We start from the raw sequence: 22,640 nt of genomic DNA on the forward strand, positions 1-22,640 counted from the left end.
AACAATTCCTCTCCTGTCAATGAAAGGCTGAATGAGCAGATGATACGGGTCTCTAACGAATCTACTGCCAGGCATGTTCTAAAGCAGATGGTAATGTCACCATGTTCCCCCAGTTCTCACAACAGATTTGAGGAACCCCACAAAGTGTTTACATATAGATTAATAACTGGATTCCCAAGATTGGTGCTAACCTTGAGAGACAGCTTCCCTTGTCCTATGAAGCATTTAAAACCAACAACTTGGAGAAATAGGAGCTAACTCTGCACTTGCCCATGACTTGAAGCTGGCTCAGAGAACAGACAGGAGGCCTCACAGTGTCACTATGATGAAGACCATGGCACAGAGCACCTTGGGGAGGAAAGGGTTTATTTTAGCTGACAACTCTCAGGTCCCACCCCATCACTTAGGAAGCTGGGTAGGAACTGGAGGAAGGAACCTGAAGGCAAGAACTTCTCAGCCTGCTCCCCATGGCTGGCGCGGCCTGCTTTCTTACACCACCTAGGCCCACTTGCCCAGGGGATGGTACCACCCTCAGAGGGCTGGTATCAAGAAAATGCCTACCAGACTTGCTTATAGGACACGTTAATGGATGCTTTTTCTCAATTGAGAGTTCCTTCCCCAAATGACCCTAGCTTGTATCAAGTTGACAAAAAATTTAGCAAGTACCAGGGATGAAGTGAACACAAAGATTACTCAAGGCTGCTTTTCCTCATACAGTTCCCCCTTTGACTGGTAATATATATATTGTCTGGTGATAATATATTTATTGGTGATGATATATATGTGTATATATATTATATATTCTATGAATATATATATATTTTTCTATGACTATATATATTCATATATATGTATATATATTCATAGAAAAAGCCATGAAATAACAAACTCCATAATGAATATAGAAAAAATGGCTGGATAGGTTAAGGAAGATAATGTTTTAGCTTTATGAGCTGGGACATTCAGAATCTGGGATTCGAGACAAGTAGAATTTGAAAGCAGTAATTAAGACAAGCAGACTCTAGGCTCAGCCTGGAAAAGCACTGCGCTTGTGTGAGGAAGGATTGTGGTTTGGTTTGAATGGAGAATGGAATTCAGGACAGGGAGCACTAGGAAATAAAAGTTGGGTAATAAGAGTCTGGGATACAGGTTGGCACAATGAACTAAAAACAATAAAATTAAATTTAACTTGGATGAACTTCTAGTTTGGGATGGCAGGGTAGAGATATTGTTTCTCCCCTTCTTCTTGAAAACCACCCCCAAACAATCAGAAAACCACCTCTAACTTCAGTGACTAAGAGGCATGTAAGAACCACAGTGCCTGAAAATTAAAAGCAGGGACAAGAATGGCTGATGAGTTAGTACGACAGATGAAGGCCAAGCCCACGCGTCCCAAGAGGGAGATACCAGAAGGGAACAGTGCTTCCGGAGCCTATCCAGAATACCTGTACCAGAGGCTCGGGGAAGGCAGGAGCTCAATACTGGGACAGATCAGACTGGTCCCCTGCTACGTTCAGGCACAGAAGCAAAAGAGATGGTACAGAGTTAAGTCAAACACTTCTAGAGAGTTATGTTTGTTTCTTTCTTCCTTAAAAAAATATTTTTTTAAAAATATTTTAACTAAAAATTTATAATGTCATTAACAAAAAGATTTTAAAATACTTTAGAGACCATTTAAAAACCACATATGGTCTGGCTATAACTCCCACCCAGAGATTCCAATTCTGTGGGTGGAGCCAAGGACACCAGATGCTATCTAGTACTAAATGAAAGGTTTCAGGAAACCCAAGTCCGTGGTCTCATTTCTTGTTCTTTTTGCTTTTTCAAGACAGGGTTTCTCTTTTCTCTACATAACCGACCTAGATAGCCTGGTACTCAGAGATCCTCCTGCTTCTGCCTCCTGAGTGCTAGGATTAAAGGCGTGCACCACCACCACCTAACCATTTTCTCATTTTTATGTTGGTTAGGTGAGAAGACACTGACATAAAGAGCTTTTACATGTCATTCTGAAGGCTTTTCCTTCTTGTTCTGAGAGGCATACAGTTTTTAAGAATTTATCTCAAATGTCGTCTTTCCTGTTCATTATTCATGTTTAAGCTCAACTCTTATTAAAAATTTATAATTCTTTTTTAATCCAGAAAAGTGTCTTACTACAAAGTGTTCTCATACTTATCATTTGCCATTATTGCTATGGTGTTTTTCTAAATTTATTTTACATCTCTATCGCGGCTTCCCCTCCCCACCACGGCCTCCCCTCTGCCTCCCGCCCAATCCACTCCCCCTCTGTGTCTGTTCACAAAGGGCCGGCCTCCCGTGGGTGTCAACAAGGGCATAACAAGTTGCGTGTATTAAGGCGGGGCAAGGCGACCCAGTGTGAGGAGTAGACTCCCCAAAGCCAGCAAGAGTCAGAGCCGGCCCCTGCTCCCACTGTTCGGAGGCTCACAAGAAGAGGAAGTTACACAACTGTCACTATTATTTTACGGAGCCAAGAGAGCTGTGCTCTTTTTTTATCACTGATAAATGAACATCAAAGTGGAATATATTTTGAAAGCATATTTACACTAGCATAAGAGAATCAAACTCAAAGGAACAGCCCTCTTTCATATTTCTGATACAGCCAAGATTTCAAATAAGATAATAACAATAGTGGCACAAATCTACACTGAACTCTTAACCTATGTCAACCTCAAGTGTAATGAATTTTAAACTTTAGACGTATTTCCTTTTACTTTATAAGCATTAGCATGCACATCTGTATGAGAGTGTCGGGTCTGTCTGCTACAACTGGAGTCAGACAGGTGTGAGCTGTCATGTGGGTGCTGGGAATTGAACCGGCGTCCTCTGGAAGAGCAGTCAGTGCTCGTACCCACTGAGCCATCTGTCTGGCCCTGTGTAATCGATTTTAATGAGAAAGACTGGACCTCTGGTTTCTTTCTTATGAGTGCATCATTAAATAGGAAAGAAGCAAGAGACTAGAAAATTTGGTCATTCAGGTTAGCAGTTTTCTCAGAATGAAAAAAATAACGGCAAAATCTCCAGGGTTAGACAGAGGACAGAGCAAAGCTTACCACTTGAACCATCTTGAGGTATCTGGCATATCGTGGATCCCTGGCTACAGTTACGACACTTTCTGATGGAACTTCACTTTCCTGTGGTCTGGAGTCTTGTGTGCTGTCCTGCTGAAGAGAGTTTATGTAAATCTTTAAACAGTTCACAGAAAGCATCTACCACGTTTCTTAAAAGGGATGTTTATTTTTATAATTATAAGGCAATAAATATTTAAAAATTGTATTCTTATATTTAAATACCAATAATTTAATTATTGATATGTTTCTAAATACCTATACATGCTTATAAGCTAAGCTTAATATCAATAATACATTGTTCCTTAAAATGCAGATGTATTCTTGGCATCAGAATTTTAGTTTTCCTTTGTTTACCCTATGAAACAGGATGGGCGGGCATATCAGCAAGCCAGTGAAGCAGGTTGTCACCTGCTCAACCAATGGACAGTGAACTACTGTTCTGGGTGTCTGCCAGCTGTCCTATCGCCCCTCACTTGTTAAATCACCACATCCTAAATGGACACAGTGATGCTCGGAGGTTTCTCGGAGAAAACGAGACTCTCGGGTTTTGTACGTTTCATATGTTAGTGAGCTGTTATTAATGGTGACAAAGTCAACAGCATGGCTAAATACTAAATACGAGTCCCAGTGACAAAGACTGAGGACGGTGTTTTTGAACAATGGCAGTCGTGCCGTGGCACAACTGTGTCACCAGAAGTTCCCGCGCAGTTAAGACTCGCTGCACGCGGCAGCTGGCTTCCCTACCAATCTGAGCACTCAGAGTAAACGTATTTTGTGACGCCCAGCCAGCACCAGCATAGCTGCTACGAGGAACTTCTGCCGCAGGCGTCATTAGCTTTACGTCAATGTATCTGCGCTAAAAGGTGAACAAATCACTATTTATATATCGTTAGTCTTAGTCGCATAGAGGTGGCGCATGCCTTTAAAACCAGCACTCAGAAGGCAGAGGCAGGAGGATCACTGTGAGTTTGAGGCCAGCCTGGTCTGTAGAGTGAGTTCCAGGTCAACCAAGACTACATAAGGAAGCCTCGTCTGGAAAAAATAACAAACAAAACAAAACAAAAATCTTCAGTCTTTAGAAAACTAGCCATAAATTATGTTTACAACTGATGTTTATTAATATAATTTATTTGTAAGCCAAATCTTTAAAAAGAAAAAAAAAGGAACTCTGAAGTAATAAAATAAATATAAATTCTTTTGGTTTCTTCCACTATGTGATATTGTTAAATGTTACAAAAACAATTGACAATATGTATGAATATATACATTCCTCTGCAAAACAAACACATAAGTCCAAACAAAAAGACTCCAGCATGTTTTTAAGACTTTAATGCACAGCCCATCGGAAGCCCGCAGGAGCAACGGAGAAGAGCTGCACACTCTAACAGCTTCGACTTCAGCTGCCCCCTTGTCCCCAACCAGGGCCTCCTGCTTTAATTAGCACTGTTGTGCCCTTACTATATGAATGGCCTATTAAGCCTCATGATCCTTTCTCTCAACTGTCCTTCATTTCATTCTCAAATTGACCTTAATCTGAATAACTGATACCCTGCTGTGACCAGTGATAGGATCTGAGCCTGAAATCAAAGCTGCACAGAAATCGGTATAGAAACCACAGGGTTTTGACTCAGTTTAGAAACAGTAATAAAGGGATGTTTTCGATTCTGTTACTGTTTTGTGCTGAGGCAGGGTCTCAGGTAGCCTAGATTGGCTTTCAATTCACTACAGAGCCAAGAATGACCTTGAACTCCTGATATTCCCCAGCCTCCACCTCTCAGGTACCGGGATAGCCGAGTTGACTACAAAATCCATGGAAATCTGCATAAAGCAATATTTAAAACCCTTTCAAGGCATTTTATATAAAAATATACTAGTAAATGCTAACGAAGACAGAATGAGAAGTTGATCTGAATGCTTGCATGCTTGTGAGTCATGTTGTTAGGTTGACCAGATGTCATCACAGCTTTATAAACGCAGGAAGCCACAGAACTGCCCCGTACTCTAGAAGAATTTATTTACAGCTCAAAAACTGTCAGACACATATCAGGCAATTCTAAGTCTGCAAAGCAAACTAAGAAATTCAGGTTTGATTAACAGTAATAGGTATTTGGGGATCTGTAGGGGACTGGCTGTAGGACCCCAAGATCTTGAAATCTGTGGCTGCTAGAGCATCCTATATAAAGGTGCACTGTGTCCGAATTTAACGTATGCTATAGTGTGTTTTAGGTTATCTTAGATTACTTATAATACCACTTACAATGTAAGCAGCCTGTTGTTTAAGGAATAATGACGAGGAAAGAAGTCCATCTACATTGAGCAGAGATGCAAACATTTTTTCCTGAATATTCTTAATGTGTGTCTAGGTGAATCCTGAGATGAAGATCAGGCACAGATCAACTAACTATACTTGGGTCATAGGGCTCTTCTGGGATTAAATATATTCAGTTATTAAAAAATAGAAGTATATGTGTGCTGACACACAGCAGGTTTCTCTTGTCAGCTGCTAACCTTATTAACAACACCATTATGACCTAAAAACACTGTGAGACTATTTCTAGGTAGAGATGCAAAATTCACTTACACAGGATGCCTACTCTGTTAGTATTACTTTAGTGGGTCACCATTTTGGTGATTGTTTTATTTCTTATTTCAGTACCTCACTGAGATGTGCATATAATGGCGATTTCTAGACTGTAACAAACTTGGGAGGTAGAGAAGCATGAAGGAATGTCAGCCGGAAAGCCAATGCGCAGCGGCTCTTACTGTGGGGTGTAAGTGGCTCTCAATAGAATACCAATCAGACAAAACAATTCCAACCACACTTTCTCAGTCCATTGAGATATACAGACTGGGTCTTGTTAACTTTGGTGTGAATATTTATATACAATAAAGGTTTAATAAAATTAAAAACAGAGTATCTAGCGCCTTTTCCTCAAAAATGTGTTCTGTAGCTTCAGGTTTTGTGATCTGACTACTAAGAGTCTCACGCCCACTGACATCTGCCAAGGTCTATGCACAGGGCTTCGGCTCAACCGAGACGTCCCACGTGCCCTGCAAACCCCTCTCACCTGCGGCTGCTCTGAAGGGCTCTCAGAATGTGACCCGCTTGGGACGGCAGTGACACTTGCAGGAGACACCTCAATCGTGACGTCCTCGAGGCCTGGGATAGAAGACAGCTGAGAAACGTAAATTAGTGTTGGCATAGGAAGATCATTCCGGGGGCACAAAACATACTTTACCTGCGGGTTCTTACTTAGCTCCCTTAAATCTACAAAATTACATAGGTTCAGAATTTTCATCCTTAATCTCCATGTTATAAACTAAAAGTGAAAGCCATTCACAACACTTTTGAATATTTTTTCAAAAGTTTAGTTTAATTAATAGCCCCTTTCCCTATAAATTGTTGTTAAGACGAGAGTAGTTTAGTGCATGAGCTGGGAGTCTGACTGACCAAGTGTGCTGCACCACTAATATACTATTTGAGCCTCCGGCCCACCTTCCTTATACCCCATTTTTTACTGTCTGTTAACAAGGATGAGGAGATTTTCCTTATAAAATTATTTTTGAAGCATTTTTATTAAAAATGGCTTGCTAAAGAAAAGTACTCTGCCGTACAGTGTGTGTGCACACATGGTGTATGCACGTGTGTGTATATGTATACCTGTGTGAGTTAGCGTGTGTGTGTGCGCACGCGTGCATGTGCATGCTTGTGTGTGTGTGCACGCATGTGTGAATGCGTGTACCAGCGCATGTGCTGGAGTCTCCCTCCCTGGCCCTTCACCAACTTCTCAGAAAGGGTCTCTGGAAGATTCTGGAGCTCCTCCATGGCTGGATTGGCTGGATCCTCCTTTCTCCCATCTGAACTCGGGTCCTCAAGCTCGTGAGCAAGCCCTTCACTGAGCCTCCACCCAGTCCTCTAACACATCTGAAGACTAGTGATGTGAGATATGTCTTTACACTTTAGTATATGACACAGCTCGTCTTTTCTCTGTGAACGTTTACCGTCGAATGTTACTAAAGTATGCTTTCTAAATTTACAACAAACAGACATACTGTCAACGTTCCAGACTAGAATGCATTTTAAAATAAAAAAAAGAATTTGGGGTTAGATTTTACCCTGGTGATAATAATATGTGTCTGTCAAAGTTTGCTGGCTGTGAGGATCATACGATAGCCAGGGACATGCTAAGGTTAACTTGTCCATAAGGAAATGTAACCTGTGTGCTTGGATGGCAGCACCTGAAAATTCGCCAACCATTAAATAGGACATGGTCCTGAGACAGGGTGTAAGAATCACTGCACACAGTAGGACACAGTCCTGAGAGAGGGTGTAAGAATCACTGCACACAGTAGGACACGGTCCTGAGACAGGGTGTAACATCACTGCACACAGTAGGACACGGTCCTGAGACAGGGTGTAAGAATCACTGCACACAGTAGGACATGGTCCTGAGACAGGGTGTAAGAATCACTGCACACAGTAGGACACAGTCCTGAGAGAGGGTGTAAGAATCACTGCACACAGTAGGACACGGTCCTGAGACAGGGTGTAACATCACTGCACACAGTAGGACACGGTCCTGAGTCAGGGTGTAAGAATCACTGCACACAGTAGGACACGGTCCTGAGACAGGGTGTAAGAATCACTGCACACAGTAGGACACGGTCCTGAGACAGGGTGTAAGAATCACTGCACACAGTAGGATAGGACACGGTCCCGAGACAGGGTGTAAGAATCACTGCACACAGTAGGACACAGTCCTGAGTCAGGGTGTAAGAATCACTGCACACAGTAGGACACGGTCCTGAGTCAGGGTGTATAAATCACTACACAGAGTAGGACACGGTCCTGAGACAGGGTGTAAGAATCACTGCACACAGTAGGATAGGACACGGTCCCGAGACAGGGTGTAAGAATCACTGCACACAGTAGGACACAGTCCTGAGTCAGGGTGTAAGAATCACTGCACACAGTAGGACACGGTCCTGAGTCAGGGTGTAAAAATCACTGCACACAGTAGGACACGGTCCTGAGTCAGGGTGTAGGATCACTGCAGACAGTAGGACACAGTGCTGAGACATGGTGTAAGAATCACTGCACACAGTAGGACACAGTCCTGAGTCAGGGTGTAAGAATCACTGCACACAGTAGGACACGGCCCTGAGTCGGGGTGTATAAATCACTGCACACAGTAGGACATGGCCCTGAGTCAGGGTGTAGGATCACTGCACACAGTAGGACACAGTGCTGAGACATGGTATAAGAATCACTGCACACAGTATCTCAAGCAGCACAAGTCACTGACAGGTGTTGACAGAAGACAGTGCTTAGCAAAGAGGCAGCTGCCCCAGTCACGAGTTGGTGAGTTGGTGTCGTTGTGACTGACAGAATAGCCCCAGCATGCTCAAGGCCACATATTCTAATGTCTAAGCCAGAGATGTTCTCAGGCAGCAACACTTGTTGAAGTCCATAGAGGGCAGAGAAAGTACAACCGCACCTTTACTGCCTTATTCTAATGTGAAAGCAAAATTTCCAACTTAAATATTTAGTAAACATTTTGATCAATTAAAAAGTTAAATTCACTTTTGAATTGATCCATAAAAAGACAGACACTGAAGACTTTTATGGAGTGGAGAATAAAATCACAAAAATACAGTAGTTTCTCCTATATTTCATAAACAGGAAAAACATGGAGATCACTACAAATTAAAACAAGTTAAAGCCGAATCTATCAGTTATTTATCAAATCTGTAGGCTTCAGATAAAAATTATTTTTCGCAGATAACATGGGATCTTTTGTTTGTTGTTTTGTTTATTTCATTTTTTTTTTTAAAGAGCCTGCCTGTCTCTGTATAGATCAGGCTGGCATCAAACCCATTATCCTCCTGCATCAGCCTCCTGAGTACTGGGATTATCAACATGGACTACTGTACCCAGCTTCTTGGCAATTCATGATTTCAAATTGATATTCTTCATTAACTTTCAAGATATTTACATATGAAAATATTAGGCAATGTTTATAAATTTTGCCTGGGAGACATTTAAGTTTTATTCTATTTTATTATTGTGCTACTATTAAAATGAAAATAATTTTGAGTTTCCATTACATAATGAGAATCATATAATAGCTTAATTTGATAATATGATGCTTCTATTGTACTTTTACTTGGCATAATAAAGGAACTCTCAATCCACGAGCATTCTGACAAGACTAGGTTAATGTTTATTTAACACCATTCATTGCCTTGCAATTATAATACAGTTTTTTAATGTACTACACTATATCACTTCACAGATAGGGGTCAGGTTGACTCCACTCCCAAACACATTCTAAATATAACTAAGAAAGATGGTGTGCATGTGGAAAGTTCATCCTGTGTTTAGAAATACAAACCTTTGCATCTAAAATGTTGAGAGTTGTTTCGATTTGTTGAATTCGAAGAGAAAGGTCTGCCAGTTTCTAGAAAAAAATCAGAGACATAATAACAATATTTGATGAACATGCTGAAGAGAACAATGAAAGGCAGATCTGAAATTTATAAAACACATGATTTAACTATTTCTCACATACTACTGTTTTCACAAGGGCAGAATGAGAACACTATATTACTGGAATGTGTCACAGAGTTTCTACATAGTCACTGATAAAAATGTTCACCTTTCAGCTTTCTTAAATTCATTACCAGAGCATTAAACCAACATACAGACTCCACCCAGGCCAGTCTTCCATTCAGTGGACCCAGAACAGAGCCAGAAATGTAACAGTAGCTCAATAACTCCTTGCAAACGAATGGATTTTCCATAGAAAACAAGAGAAAGAATAAAAATGAGTCTAAAGCAGCCTCACGTAGGATCTGCCCACGAAATTACCTAGGCGAATAAGCAAATACAATTCAGTCCAAATTCAAGCCTCTCAGGTTTGAAAAGCAATAGGGGGAGGGGCTGAAAGGGAAGCTGAACGATTCATTTTAGAATGAATTAAGAGAGAAAAAGGGTTCCAAAGAAGCAAAAAGAAACTCCTACTATCAAAACCCAACATAAACCAGAACAAAGACCAACGTGTCCTAACTACTTTATAGAATTAAGTTATCCATATGGCCCTAGGGAGAAGGTTCGGGGGAGAAAGCACTTGCCACTCCAGGGTGCCAACTTCTGTCTGCATGCCAGCACCCAGCACCCACACGAAGGCCAGGCAGGCAGGGTGGCCCACCTGCAATCCCAGCACATGGGAGGCAGGAACTGGATTTCCAGAGCAAGGTGGATAGTAGGAACAACTGAACTAGTGAGCATTGGCTTCGACCAGAGACCCTGCCTCAAGAAATACAGTAGAGAGTAACCGAGGAAAAGATCTGATGTCAAACTCTGGACTCCATGTGCTTGCAAACCTGTACACACATGTACCCATACAAAGGCATGCACATACACCACACATACGATTATTCACTACACACATACACTTTCACAAATAAAAGTTAGCATAATGATGTACAACCCAGAAAAGCATTTACTGAACACCTTGGTTCTAGACATTATCATATTTTAGTTACACATCCCAAGAAGGCTAGCCAGTTCACTCCATGACAGAGAGGCACCATTTTGCTTGCTACCTGGGAGAATATAAAAATCCTTATTAAAAGCAGAGCTTTAATGCCCCGAGGTCATTTTGCTCACCATTAGGAGTAAAACACTGACCACTGATATAGACCACTCAGTGCTTTCTCGGGTGCCTGGTTGTTTTAAAGCAGGATCTACCAACGCTGCCTATGTGGGTCTCACACTTGGTTGTTTTAAAGCAGGATCTACCACCGCTGCCTATGCGGGTATCACACTTGGGCTCATAACAGCCTCCTGCCTCAGCCACCCAAACAGCTGGAATGACAGGATATATTACTGCACCTGAATCTATCATCTGAAATTTAAATAAAAGCTGCTTTCTTTTTATTTTACCTATTACTGTATTTTGTCTCTTTCATCTTTGCAAGCTAGGATGAAGATAGATAATATCCCAGGGAATGACAATGAAAGCTGGTGTGGATATTGAAGCAACAATACCAGAGGACATAATGGAAAAAGCTGCTTTTGGATTAGCAATTGCTCTGATAACCTAGATCCGCAAGCCCGGCACATGAGTGAGAAAATACTTGATTATTATTGAACTCACACCCTTTTCCCATACAGATGCACAACGAACCACTACCAAGTCCTTGCTTTTACTTGTTATTAAGGATAAAATTTACTTTAAATTATGGGTATGTGTCTGTGAGTATGTGAACCTGAGTGCAGGTACCATGGAGACCAGAGGAGGGCGTCAGGTCTCCTGGAGTTGGAGTTACAGGTAGTTGTGAATGACCCAGTATGGGTGCTGGAAACCAACCCTGGGTCCTCTGTAAGAAGAGCTCATGCTTTTAACCACTGAGTCATCTGTCCAACCTCAGGACATGATCATTCGGAAATTGCACACACATAAGCCAATTTCTGGTTCTGGTTTCATTGTTTTAGAGAGGGTCTCGCTGTGGAGCTCGGGTCAGCTTCAAACATTCAGTCTAGCCCAAGCCAGCCCCAAACTGTCAGCACTCCTGTCTCGTCTCCCAAGGGCTCAGATTAAAGGCCTGCGATCCTTGGATAAGCTTAACTGCAATAGCATCGGCGCTAAGTGTAACTTTGAGATTTGTTCACAATAAGCTGTTATGTAAACATAAATACAGTTATAAAACATGTCATGCTATCCAAATTATAGGCGCATTCCTGAGAATCATGGAAATTCAATTTTGGCAAATTCAATAAGTCTTTTAATTCACTAGAGAAGAAATCTTACAACAAATTAATTTGTAAAATGATAAATTTCATATGTGAAAAATGAGCATATTGGTTTAAATAAAGTGAACATAAAAAGAAAAATGAGTTCGAAATTTACTACTTTATGCATGTATGTGCACATACATGTTAATGTGTGTGAGAGAGCACGTACATGTGTGTCTATGTGGAGGCCAGAGGTCCACACCGGCAGCTTCCTTAACTGATGTCTATGTTTTGGGACAGGGTGTTTCTCTGAACCTGGAGCTCTCTCTCAGTTAGATGGGCTGGTGAGCACGTCCCAGGAACCCTCCTGCCTGCCCTCCCAACACCCGTGTTAGACACGCTCCGCCTGCCTCCCGACACCATTGTTAGACACGCTCCGCCTGCCTCCCGACACCATTGTTAGACATGCTCCTTCATCCTTGACTCTTACATGGGCTCTGAGACATCAACTCAGGTCTTCATGCTTTCACGAGAAGCATTTTAGTGACTAAGTCATTGCTCCAGTTCCCCAAATTAATTTTTATGTTTTAACCTACCCCCATGAAAACACACCTTTAAATAAATTTAATATTGTAAATGTTGGAGCAGTTGTGTGTGAGATACTACTGTCTGCAACACGTCATTTAAACACTCACACCGAGACTATGACGTAGGAAGGACTTTGCATGTTTTTAGAGAGAAAAAAAGTGAGACTTCACACAAGTGAAATAACCTGAACCAAAACACTTCAAGTCCCAGCTGACAGAGTTTGCTGCAACAGGATGGTAGATCCAGGGCCCACAGCCTGCTGTTCATTACCCAGAGTTAGTAAACAGCTGACCAGCTTCTCAGCGAGTTCTGGATTACACAGACTGGAAATCAGTCTGGCTGATTTTCTGACTTGGAACATTTACCAAGGTTGATGGCATTCACCTGCAATTACTATTACTATTTTTAAATCAGTATTAAATATCTCATGATCAGACTATACACCTAACTCGTCACTGAGTATGGAGTGGAGATTTACACAGGGCAGACTGAGGATGGGAAGGCGGATCTTAGCAATTAGCCAAGTAGAGCTGTTTGGAAATCTACCTACTGGACAGAGTGAAGGTTTTAGGAAAATGATCGTTTCAGAGCAATAATTTTCCCCCTCACTGTATGACAGATTATTTTGGTGCCACCATCCTTTCATTCGGAGCCCATTTTATCTACTTGCACCTGCTACTGTCAAAGCCTCAGAAGGCATAAATGATTTATCTTGCAAGACATGAAAGACACTGATAAAAACATCAATACCTGTTAGCTTACCATCATTTATTTAGACACCCTAGAGAGTCGTGGGGGAACAGTAGTCTTTGCCTTGCTATGGCTACTACCACCTATGGCAAAGCTAGATAAATCAATGCAAACATAATTTCAAGAGAAAAAAACTCTACTAGTTTTATACTACATTGGCGTACTAAAAAGCCCTCCAAATAGTCTAGTCATTAATTTAGAAACTCATGAGGAGCACTGCATTAAGAAAAAATTCTCACAATCCTACAGAACAGAAAATCTGAAAACACGCAACACCTGAGATTCTCAAGCCAGCTCCAGAGAAGGCTACTTGATACCATTATGAACAATGAGGCGACATAACTTTATGGCTGTAAAACACCGAGCATCAAAACAAAACAAAAACAAAAATAAAATAAAATACCAAGCATCTCTAGTCACATCCCTAAAAGAGTGTTTTAAAGTAGCTCTCCATGCGCTCTGCTGTGCTGTGTTCTGGAAGCCAGTGAGGGCATCAATCCATGTCTTCATTAAGCCGCATAGAACTCTTAAGCCTCCCCACAAGAAGGATGCAGTGAAACCCAAAAAAGGGTTTAAGAAAGACATCACATTTGTTTGAAAGTTAAGTTCAATGTGGGCCTAAATCATGGATATAAAAGATAAACATTATAAATTTGTTAGATGAGAATTCTCAACACCTGTGCCTGAATTTAAAGAGTTTTAGAAGGAAAAGATTAGAAATGGTTTAAAATTCATTCTTGTGCGTACTGAATCTGAGTCAAGATAAAATACCCACATGTCTTGTTTACACGGGGATGTTGAGCCGTTGATTCTCTGAGGAGTCTGTCCAGGAAGGGAAGCACTAAGAGCTAGAGTTGGCCCTGCCCACTGGGTGGTGGACACCCAGCATTCTGCGGATGGGAGCTGGAACAGTAATGTCTGCTGGGGGCTGTGAAGGAAGGGGAGATGACCCTAAGCGACTTTGTAACTTGGGTCTGATTCAACCGCTTTTCTTTCTCCTGCCTCTGGTCTAGGCCGGCAAAGAATTATACAAAGTAACCTCATAGACAGAAAGTTTGTAAAAAAGTTCTTTACAAAGTATAAAAAAGAGTTCTATACTGTTCTCTTTATCAGAAAACTCTAAGAAACAAAATAACAGATGACGAAAAAGCTCAATTTGTTTCAAATTTAATCTCAGCTTGAGTTTACCTGGCGGGAAGTGCTACATTTATGGCTGATGTAGATCAGGGTGTGGGGAGCGGGTGCCCTTCTCCCTGCAGTTCACTCCTAGTTAAAAAACAGAGGATGCTCATTTTTTCCTTTAGGGAAACTGCTATGACTTGCCAAACAAGGTCAACAGGCTTCCCAGGGCTATTGATAGATTAGATACTATTTCAGAAAGCGATGCTGAGACACATATATACTATGTCCAGCAATTTGCATAGCTATAAAGATGCTCCATTCAGTAGCTACAGAACAACCAAATGTACGGCACAGAGTAGAGAGCTGCTCTAGCCTCTTCTCTTAGGCCAGAGCTGGGAGCTCAGTTCGGCTCCTTGGGCTGCTCTCAGCAAGTTAGGGAGCCTCCCTACAAATCCTCCGCATGGTTTCAAATGAGCGTGGAACAAATGGATAAAAAACAAGCCAGTCCAAACTGTCCACATCTTCATTTGTGTATATGCCAAAGAGAGATGTCTGGACCTTAAATGGCAGGGCTGGGATGATAAGTGCATGTTCTTCCATTAGTGAGTAAGCACACAATAAATATTAGTTACATCTCACCGAGCAAACAGCCAACCACTGACAAAAATATAAACGGCCAAAATATCAATTGTAAATAATGAATCGGAGTCAATCACCAAACATAAAACACAGAAGGGCGGGACACGGGAAGATGGAGAGCCAGGCCTTTCCAATACCCATCCGCAAGCAAAAGCATTGATTTAATCAGAGTCCCACACAAAGCTACTTTCCCAAGAGCTAAGGAAAGCAGGCGAGCATGAGGGTGACCTGCTGAATTCAGGGAAGATGCATCAGAAAGAGCAGTGTGCCATGTGACATGTGTGTAGTATGGACAGGTTCACATTTCTGTCACCCAACCCCAAGAAGCACAGCAGAGTAGACACAACTCTGGCTGGGAAAAGGACAGGAAGTGAGCAGCCTCAGAATGTACACAAAGACCATCCCAGTCCGACCCAGCACTGTGTAAGTCCTGGCGACCCCAGACACCTGGCCAGTACCAAAGATGGAATTTTCAAGCCCACTCATTGTCTGGTCAGACAAGCCTTGTGGAAGTCTGTACTGCCACGGTGCCAAACTAGCCCAGAGACTCAGAACCCATGCCAAACCTAAGCAGGTTCTAATGTTCTCATAATCAAAGGTTCTGAGAAGACCGCTGCAGACCTGACCATCAGATTTGTTAGAGTTGGACCAGGCCTCCTCCCTCAGACTTAGGCTTCACACCCATCCCAGCAGACCCAGGGCCCAGAAATGGACAGACCCGCAAAGCTGTGGACTGTGCAAATCCAGGCTCAAGGCCAACCACAATTCTAGTCCCTGTAGCCTTGTGGTGTAGGATGGTCTACACTAAGTCTCCCCTTGCAGAGCCACACCCAAGGCCCATCTTACACATCAATCAGCAAGTCCAGCTCACTGGATCCAAGGTCTATGCAGAACATGAGAGTTCTATAGCCGTGTGGCGGCGGACGCCTTTAATCCCAGTACGTAGGAGGCAGAAGCAGGCAGATCTCTGAGTTTGAGGCCAGCTCTGGTCTACAAGAGCTAGTTCCAGGACAGGCTCCAAAGCTACAGAGAAACCCTGTCTCCAAAAAAAAAAAAAAAAAAAAAAAAAATCAACTGAAATTTTGGTTTTTTATGTCATAATCACAACAAACTTGACTGAGCTATCTCACAGAAACTTCTAGAATACTAATTCAGTTGAGGCGGGGTACAGGGCTGACAGTAACCAAATCAAAGAGGTGCTAAGGTGTCTCAAGGCAGCTGAAGAGGGTCATGGCCCTGAGAATCAAGGAAGGCTGTGGAAGGCGACTTTCTCGGCGAGCACCATTCGCCGCTCGCCCAGGACCTACCTCCTCACAGACTGTGGAAAACCGGTTGAGAAACTGCACCGTGTGTACCACAAACTGGTTGAGAAAGGCCACGGTTCTTTTCTGCTGAATAGCTGGCACCTGTGTTGTGTGAAAACAAACAAACAAACATGATTCTTACGGGAGAAACATACACTGTGCCATCCTTTGGGTATCTGGACTTCATAAAGGGCATGGTTTTGCCCTGGGCGGTGAATTTCACGAAGGGATTAAGATAGTCTCTGCTTTGTTTTTTCCCGAAAATTGTGTGTGTCAAAGTGACAGGGGATGCATAAAGTTTGAGAATGTGCTGCTACACACACACACACACACACACACACACACACACACACAGAGAGAGAGAGAGAGAGAGAGAGAGAGAGAGAGAGAGAGAGAGAGACAGAGGGGGGTAGTGTTGGTGGAAGGGGCACTATCTCTAGACTCTCATCCCTGGGCGTACAGTCACGTGATGTGGGGAGCAAAGGCTGCGCGGCACACCAGACTCTTTAATTAGCTCAGGATGGAACTCTTTCGAAGTGGACTGCGGGGCTCCCCCTTCCTCAAGTTAGCAAAAGAGAGGCTCGGGTTGGGCCTGGAGGGGTGACGTCTCTCGGGGAACCGGGGCCCCTTGGCCAAACTCCTTCCCCGTCCGCCGGAAGCTGAAGTCCATCTTTTACAAACCTTGGTCAGGTCTATGCCTGAGCCCATGAGAGGAAGCCCATCCTCATCCATCTCCTCAGCGGACGGGGACTCCGGGTCTCAGGAACAAGCCCCTCCCAACCCGGTAGAGAGCCCCGACTCCCTTCCCAAGTTCCTGCCTCCGGGGCCTTTCCGGAAAAAGGCTTCTGAGCTTACCAATCATTAGTGGGTGGCTTCGGAGATCCCGCCTCTTTGCTCCCGCTCAGTATTCTGGGATTGGTAGTTCATGATACGAACTGTAAGGTTGGCCTAGGGAAGCGAGGTTGAAGAGCAGTTGCTGTTTTACCTGTAAAAATCTGAAAAAAATCTGAGAAAACAGAGAGAGAGAGAGAGAGAGAGAGAGAGAAATACTGAGCGATGAACGGAAAGACCTCTGCCCTCAAAGAATAATATAGTGAAGACGTGCAAAATTTAGATGGATGTGCCAACAAAATCCTGCGGAAGTTGTGGCATTGCACATTAGCGCATACAAACCCACAGGTACATGCACCCACATGGAGGCAAGGTGCTGTGGTACTGTAGATAACAGGAGCTCCTAAGCTGTGCAAGCAAAAAAGAGGAAACCAACTTTAGCAGCTACTTAACGTGAAGAGGAGCTGAGATGACAATCTGGAATAAAGAGAACGGTATGTGGGGCTAAGGGAAAGATGTCTGCTGGTTAAGCAGAAATGCCCGGAGGTGGAGAATAATGAGAAATAAGGCAGAAGTAGACACAAAGAGCGGATGAAGGGCCCTTTATACCCGAATAAGGGTCATGTTTGTCAAAGCCTGGCAGTGGCGGCGCACACCTTTAATCCCAGCACCAGGGAGGCAGAGACAGGTGGATCTCTGTGAGTTCGTGGCCAGCTTGGTCTACAGAGAGAGTTCCGGGTCAGGCTCCAAAGTTACACAAAGGAACAAACAAAACCACAAAAACCCACAAAAAAAATTGTCTCAAAAAACAAAAACAAAAAAGAAAGAAAGAAGAAAAAAGAAAAGGAAAGAAAGAAAGAAAAGAAAATATGTTGGGAGTGCTTCTTAAAAGGCCCATTCCGGAGATTAACCTCAGACAGACTAAACCAGGATCCCTTTGGGATAAACCCTGACACCTGCACACCTCTCCCTGGAATTGTTCTGAACTGTGCTGTCTTCAGCAGTGGGGTCTTAGTGTCACGTTCTATAGAACCTCAGAAGTCAGTAATTCTAAAAGATGCGACCCATTCCTAATACTAGACTTCTTGTTAGCATCAGTATCTAGTAAGGGCATTGCTGCCTTATAATAGGGTAATTCCATTTAAATTATGAACTGTATACATACTTTCATACAGATATGTGTCCATACATACAGCTTAGGAACCTTCTACAGTAGTAGGTTTCCATATGCCTTTCCCAAGGTCTTTAGCGTTTCTTTAGTGTTAGTTAGTCCCCCCTAGATTCCCTCCTCTACCCCACCTTTACATGTTTTCAATATCCAGTCATTAGATGGCAGACATCTAGATGGCTTCCGCTTCCTGACTGTCGTGAATGCAACAGGAGCAAACACGGATGAGCCGTATCTCTAAACGGGATATAGACCTCAGGGTATACACCCGAGAGTGGCGGAGTCAACATGTGTGGCGCATCTATCTCTAACCTTTGGGGGACCTTCCCAACTGATTTCCAAAACGGTCACAACCGTGTGTACCCCTCTATTAGCTCCCCCTTTCCTGTAGATGACATCTGTCGTCATTTGGTTGTTTTAATCTTAGCCATTCTGACCGGGGCTAAGACAAAATCTCCAAGTAGATTCATTTCCATTTCCCTGGTGGACAAGGAGGGTGAACATTTAAAAACTGTTTGTCCGCCATTTGTATTTCATCTCCGGTGAATTCTTCAGTTTCGTTCTGTGCCCCGTTTTCTGAATTTCTTGAAGTAAGTCAGATATAAAGTCTGATGCTCTGATTAGCTGCTATTCTCATGAATTCTCTGCACGTCTTTGGCAGTATTTTATTCATGCTGGTAATGTATTTCTGACATCGGGACCAGTTCCATCCATTCCTGCTGCTGCTTTACACACTATGTTTGTGTAATCCTAGATGCTTTCTTCTTTCAGGGGCGTTCGCCGCCTCCTCTTTGAGTGGACTCCATCCTGAGAACCTTCTCGCTTTGCTCATCAATTAAACGTCCCCCTCTGTTGAAGTGTCTTTCCACGAGATTAGAAGTAATTCAGCCACATCTTCAGGCTCTAATCCTAACTCCAGTCCCCTTGCTGTGTGTAGCATCTCTTCAATGATCCCCTCACTGAGATTTGAATTCTCTCAAGCTTTGGAACCTGCTTCTTGCACACTGCCCCCTTCCTCCCCTTTGGGACTGGCTCTCCTGTAGCCCAGCTTAGCCCCAACCTCATGTAAAGGAAATGAACTTTGAACTCTTGAACTCCTGCCTCCTCTTCCTGAGTACTGGAATTACAGGTGCATGCTGCCAAGGGCAGCTCAGCTTTTCTTGGTGTTGACGTTTCGACCTCTGCCCATGGATCACAAATGCTCTAATTGGCATTCAATGAATTCTTTTGGAGATTTTCAGTTTATTTTGCCGAGATTCACAAGATTTGGTGTGTAAGATGCTGTAGCCCCGCTCTCCCCTCTCCCTTCCCTGTCTCCTCATTCCCCCCCTGTTCTCTATTTCTCTCTCACTTCCTCCACTCGCTCGGTTCTTTCTTCTCTCCACTTCATTCTCTGAGACACGGCCTTGTGTATTCCTTCCCGAACCCAAACTCATTAAGTAGCCCAGAATGACATTGGATTTGTGATCTTCCTGACCCTATGTCTTGAGTTCTGGGATTACAGGTGTATGACCCTGATATACAGGAGTATGCCATTTATTTATTCAATAATAAGACTTGAAAGTAAAAATTGTATCCATTGCAGAATGGATTTTCTGTCAACAAACAAAAACATTGTGGAGCTCTTGAGTGAACAGTGAAGCTAATGTCAATTAGCAGTGATTCTTCGAATTGTTTTCTTTCTTTTTTTTTTTTTTTTTTAATTCCTGGCTAGTATGTCTCAATAATGGGCTTAAAATTGTCTGCAAACCATGTTATAAACAGACATGATATCATCTGGGCTTTGTTCCATTTACAGAATATAGGCAGAATAGATTTAGTGTAAATCTCAAGGGCCCTAGGCTTTTCAGAAGGGTAAATTAGCATTGGCTTCAGTGTAAAACCTCCAGGTTCATTAAGCCCTAGCAAGGAAATCAGTCTGGCTTTTGAAGCTTTGACAACGGTATTGACATCTCTCTGGCTATAAAGTTCGACACAGCATCTCCAGTCGAAGGCTTTGCTCATCTGTGGTGAAAGCCGATTGGCTAGGGTAGCCACCGGCATCCTTTATCTTTGCTAGACCTCAGGGATAACTTGCTGCATCTTCTGCTTCAGCGAGTCGCTGTGCCCTTGTATATTATGAAGACAACTTCATTCCATAAACAGAATGAAACACCCCTGCTAGTCTCAAATTTGCCTTCTGGGGGGCCTTCACCTTTCTCAATTTTCATAGAACTGAGGAATAATTAAGACCCTGTTCTGGGGTTAGGCTTTGGCTATGGGGAATAGTGTGCTGTTTTGGCTTCCTATTCAGACCAATAACTTTCTCCATATTAATAACAAAGCTATTTTAGGTTGTTTTGTTATCATCCATGTTAATTCCCCTCAGAAAGCTGTTTTCCAGTGTGTTTTTTATTTGCAAGTTTTAACAATAAAATTAAAAAGTAATCAACATATCTTTTAAAAGTTTTCCTCCGTCTTTACAACCTAAGTGGTAGCTTTTGGTTTGCCTATGCTTTCTGCTTGTCTTTCTCATCAACCTTAACCTTTCTAGCATTTGGTTTAAAGAGAGAGAGAGAGATAGAGAGAGAGATAGAGAGAGAGAGAGAGAGAGAGAGAGAGAGAGAGGAGATTCATCTTTCATGTGGGAACTTAAGAGACCTCCATGTGTGAGCTTAAGGGTTTAATTTCATTACTGTTTTAGGGGCTCTAGGGAGACACGGGGAGATGAACCTGTCAGGACACAGACAATGCTAATGGGTTAGGCCTGCCATCTTATTTGTGGCCCTCAAAAACAACGACAGTAGCAACATCAGTGCTAACTGATCCCAAACTACTGTACCAGTCATAATGAGGATGCTGGAAAGTGTGTGAGAATTGCTAAGATGTGGCATAGAACCCTGTGGCATGATCACCCACAGTGGAAAGAGGACCAATAAATAGACTTGCTCCATGCGGTTGCTACAGAGCTTTAGTTTGTCGGGAGATTAAAAAGGAAAAAAAAAAAAGCAATTATCTAGAAAGCCCAGTAAAACCAACCACAATAAAATGAGGTATGCCTAAACTGTACTTGTGCCATGAGTATAAATAACATAAGCGCTGTGACAGTTCTAGGCAGCTGGGCTTATGTTTTGTTTTCTCCCCTTGATAAAGTCCATACGACTGGGAATTTTTCCACCGGGCTGTAAATTCCTTGGAGCAAAGGCTCTTCTCTTCTTATGAGTCCTCAATTAGTACAAGCCATGCTGCTTTTCAGTGAAAAGTCATTAATAAATTAAACCCACAGCTCTAAGTGCTTAGCATGATGCGGGCACGGTCCTCGGCGTTAGTCAGCCATCCTCTCCTTCACCCAGCTACTCAAACGCATCCCACACCATGCACTCAACATGTTCTGAACAGACACGAGACGTGAACAGAGGAGAGATGCAGCTTAGGTGCTCGGGACTCTAAACAGATAACAGAGACATGCAGTTGCTGGAATTCTAGACCGGGAGACCGACAAATGAGAGATGAATTGTCTCATAAAGGCTCCGCTAAAGTGTGTCCTGAGGAGCAGCATCTAATGGATGGATACATGAAAATCGGCAGAACTTTCTAGAAGACCTGCTGCTTGGCTTTGCGGCAGTGAAAGTTATCATGGTATAAAATAGACATACGGACTCCACGGCATGTCCAGAAAATGGCATCTACACGGATGGCCTTATCCTTCCCAATCCAGCCCTTTGCTTTGACACACAGAAGTCAGTTAGGGGTGAAATCCATTAGCCTCTCCCGAGCACACTGCTACCTGTGACTCTTACCTCATCTTCATCCATCCCCTTGTATCGTCAGGGAAGGAGACAGCAGTTTCCCCTGGTCCTAGCTGCTTCTAAGCCATCGTCTTTCCCTTCTCTGTTGGCATGCCACCATGGTTCTGAGTTCACGCTCTAAGGTATGATACCTGTATCTCTTTCTTCATCTTCATCCGCCCCCATGTCGTCGGGGAGGAGACAGCAATTTCCCCTGGTACTAGTTGCGTCTAAGCCATTGTCTTCCCTTCTCTGTTGGCATGCCACCATAGTTCTGAGCTCATGCTCTAAGGTATGATAGCCTTGTAGTTGGGTTTCTCTCACTCATTGGAATGCTCAGAGGTGATACTGCTACCCTGGTTTCCTGGTCCCTTCAATTACTCTCCAAATCTCTTTACTGTTTAGACACGGAGCTCACTGATGCTCAGTCTTCAATCCCTGGGACTTGGCAGTCTCTTTGCCCCTCCATGTTTTTACTGAAACATTTCTACTGATTCAGTCTTCCTAGCTTACTCCTTATCAGCCTACCTTTGATAGTTTATTGAGCTACAAGGAGTCTACTATTTATTGTTCTTGGTTTTTGGCATTTTTGAAATTTCAAAATAATTACATTATTTCTCTCCTTACCCTCCCTCATTAACCTCT

General features: G+C 42.9%; 1 protein-coding gene across 2 annotated transcripts in view; it reads right to left on the reverse strand.

Moving 5' to 3' along the window:
• Positions 1–17,048, reverse strand: part of Washc3 (WASH complex subunit 3) — a 34,273-nt gene extending 17,225 nt beyond the window's left edge. The window contains exons 1-5 of one of the 2 annotated variants that reach the window (XM_041671494.1): positions 16,911–17,048; positions 16,233–16,331; positions 9,482–9,547; positions 6,155–6,262; positions 3,069–3,176 (exon numbers count right to left, since the gene is read on the reverse strand). In XM_041671494.1, the coding sequence (XP_041527428.1) occupies positions 3,069–3,176; positions 6,155–6,262; positions 9,482–9,547; positions 16,233–16,331; positions 16,911–16,961 (432 nt within the window). In that variant the 5' untranslated portion in view covers positions 16,962–17,048. Of the gene's footprint in view, positions 1–3,068; positions 3,180–6,154; positions 6,263–9,481; positions 9,548–16,232; positions 16,332–16,910 lie in introns of both variants that reach the window. The other variant, XM_041671485.1, reaches the window with a different exon arrangement.
• Between the last annotated feature and the right edge of the window lie 5,592 nt (positions 17,049–22,640).

The sequence above is a fragment of the Microtus oregoni genome, unplaced genomic scaffold (assembly GCF_018167655.1).
Source record: "Microtus oregoni isolate MIOR12 unplaced genomic scaffold, Mior012 000001F_ref0000356, whole genome shotgun sequence".
Taxonomy (NCBI): domain Eukaryota; kingdom Metazoa; phylum Chordata; class Mammalia; order Rodentia; family Cricetidae; genus Microtus; species Microtus oregoni.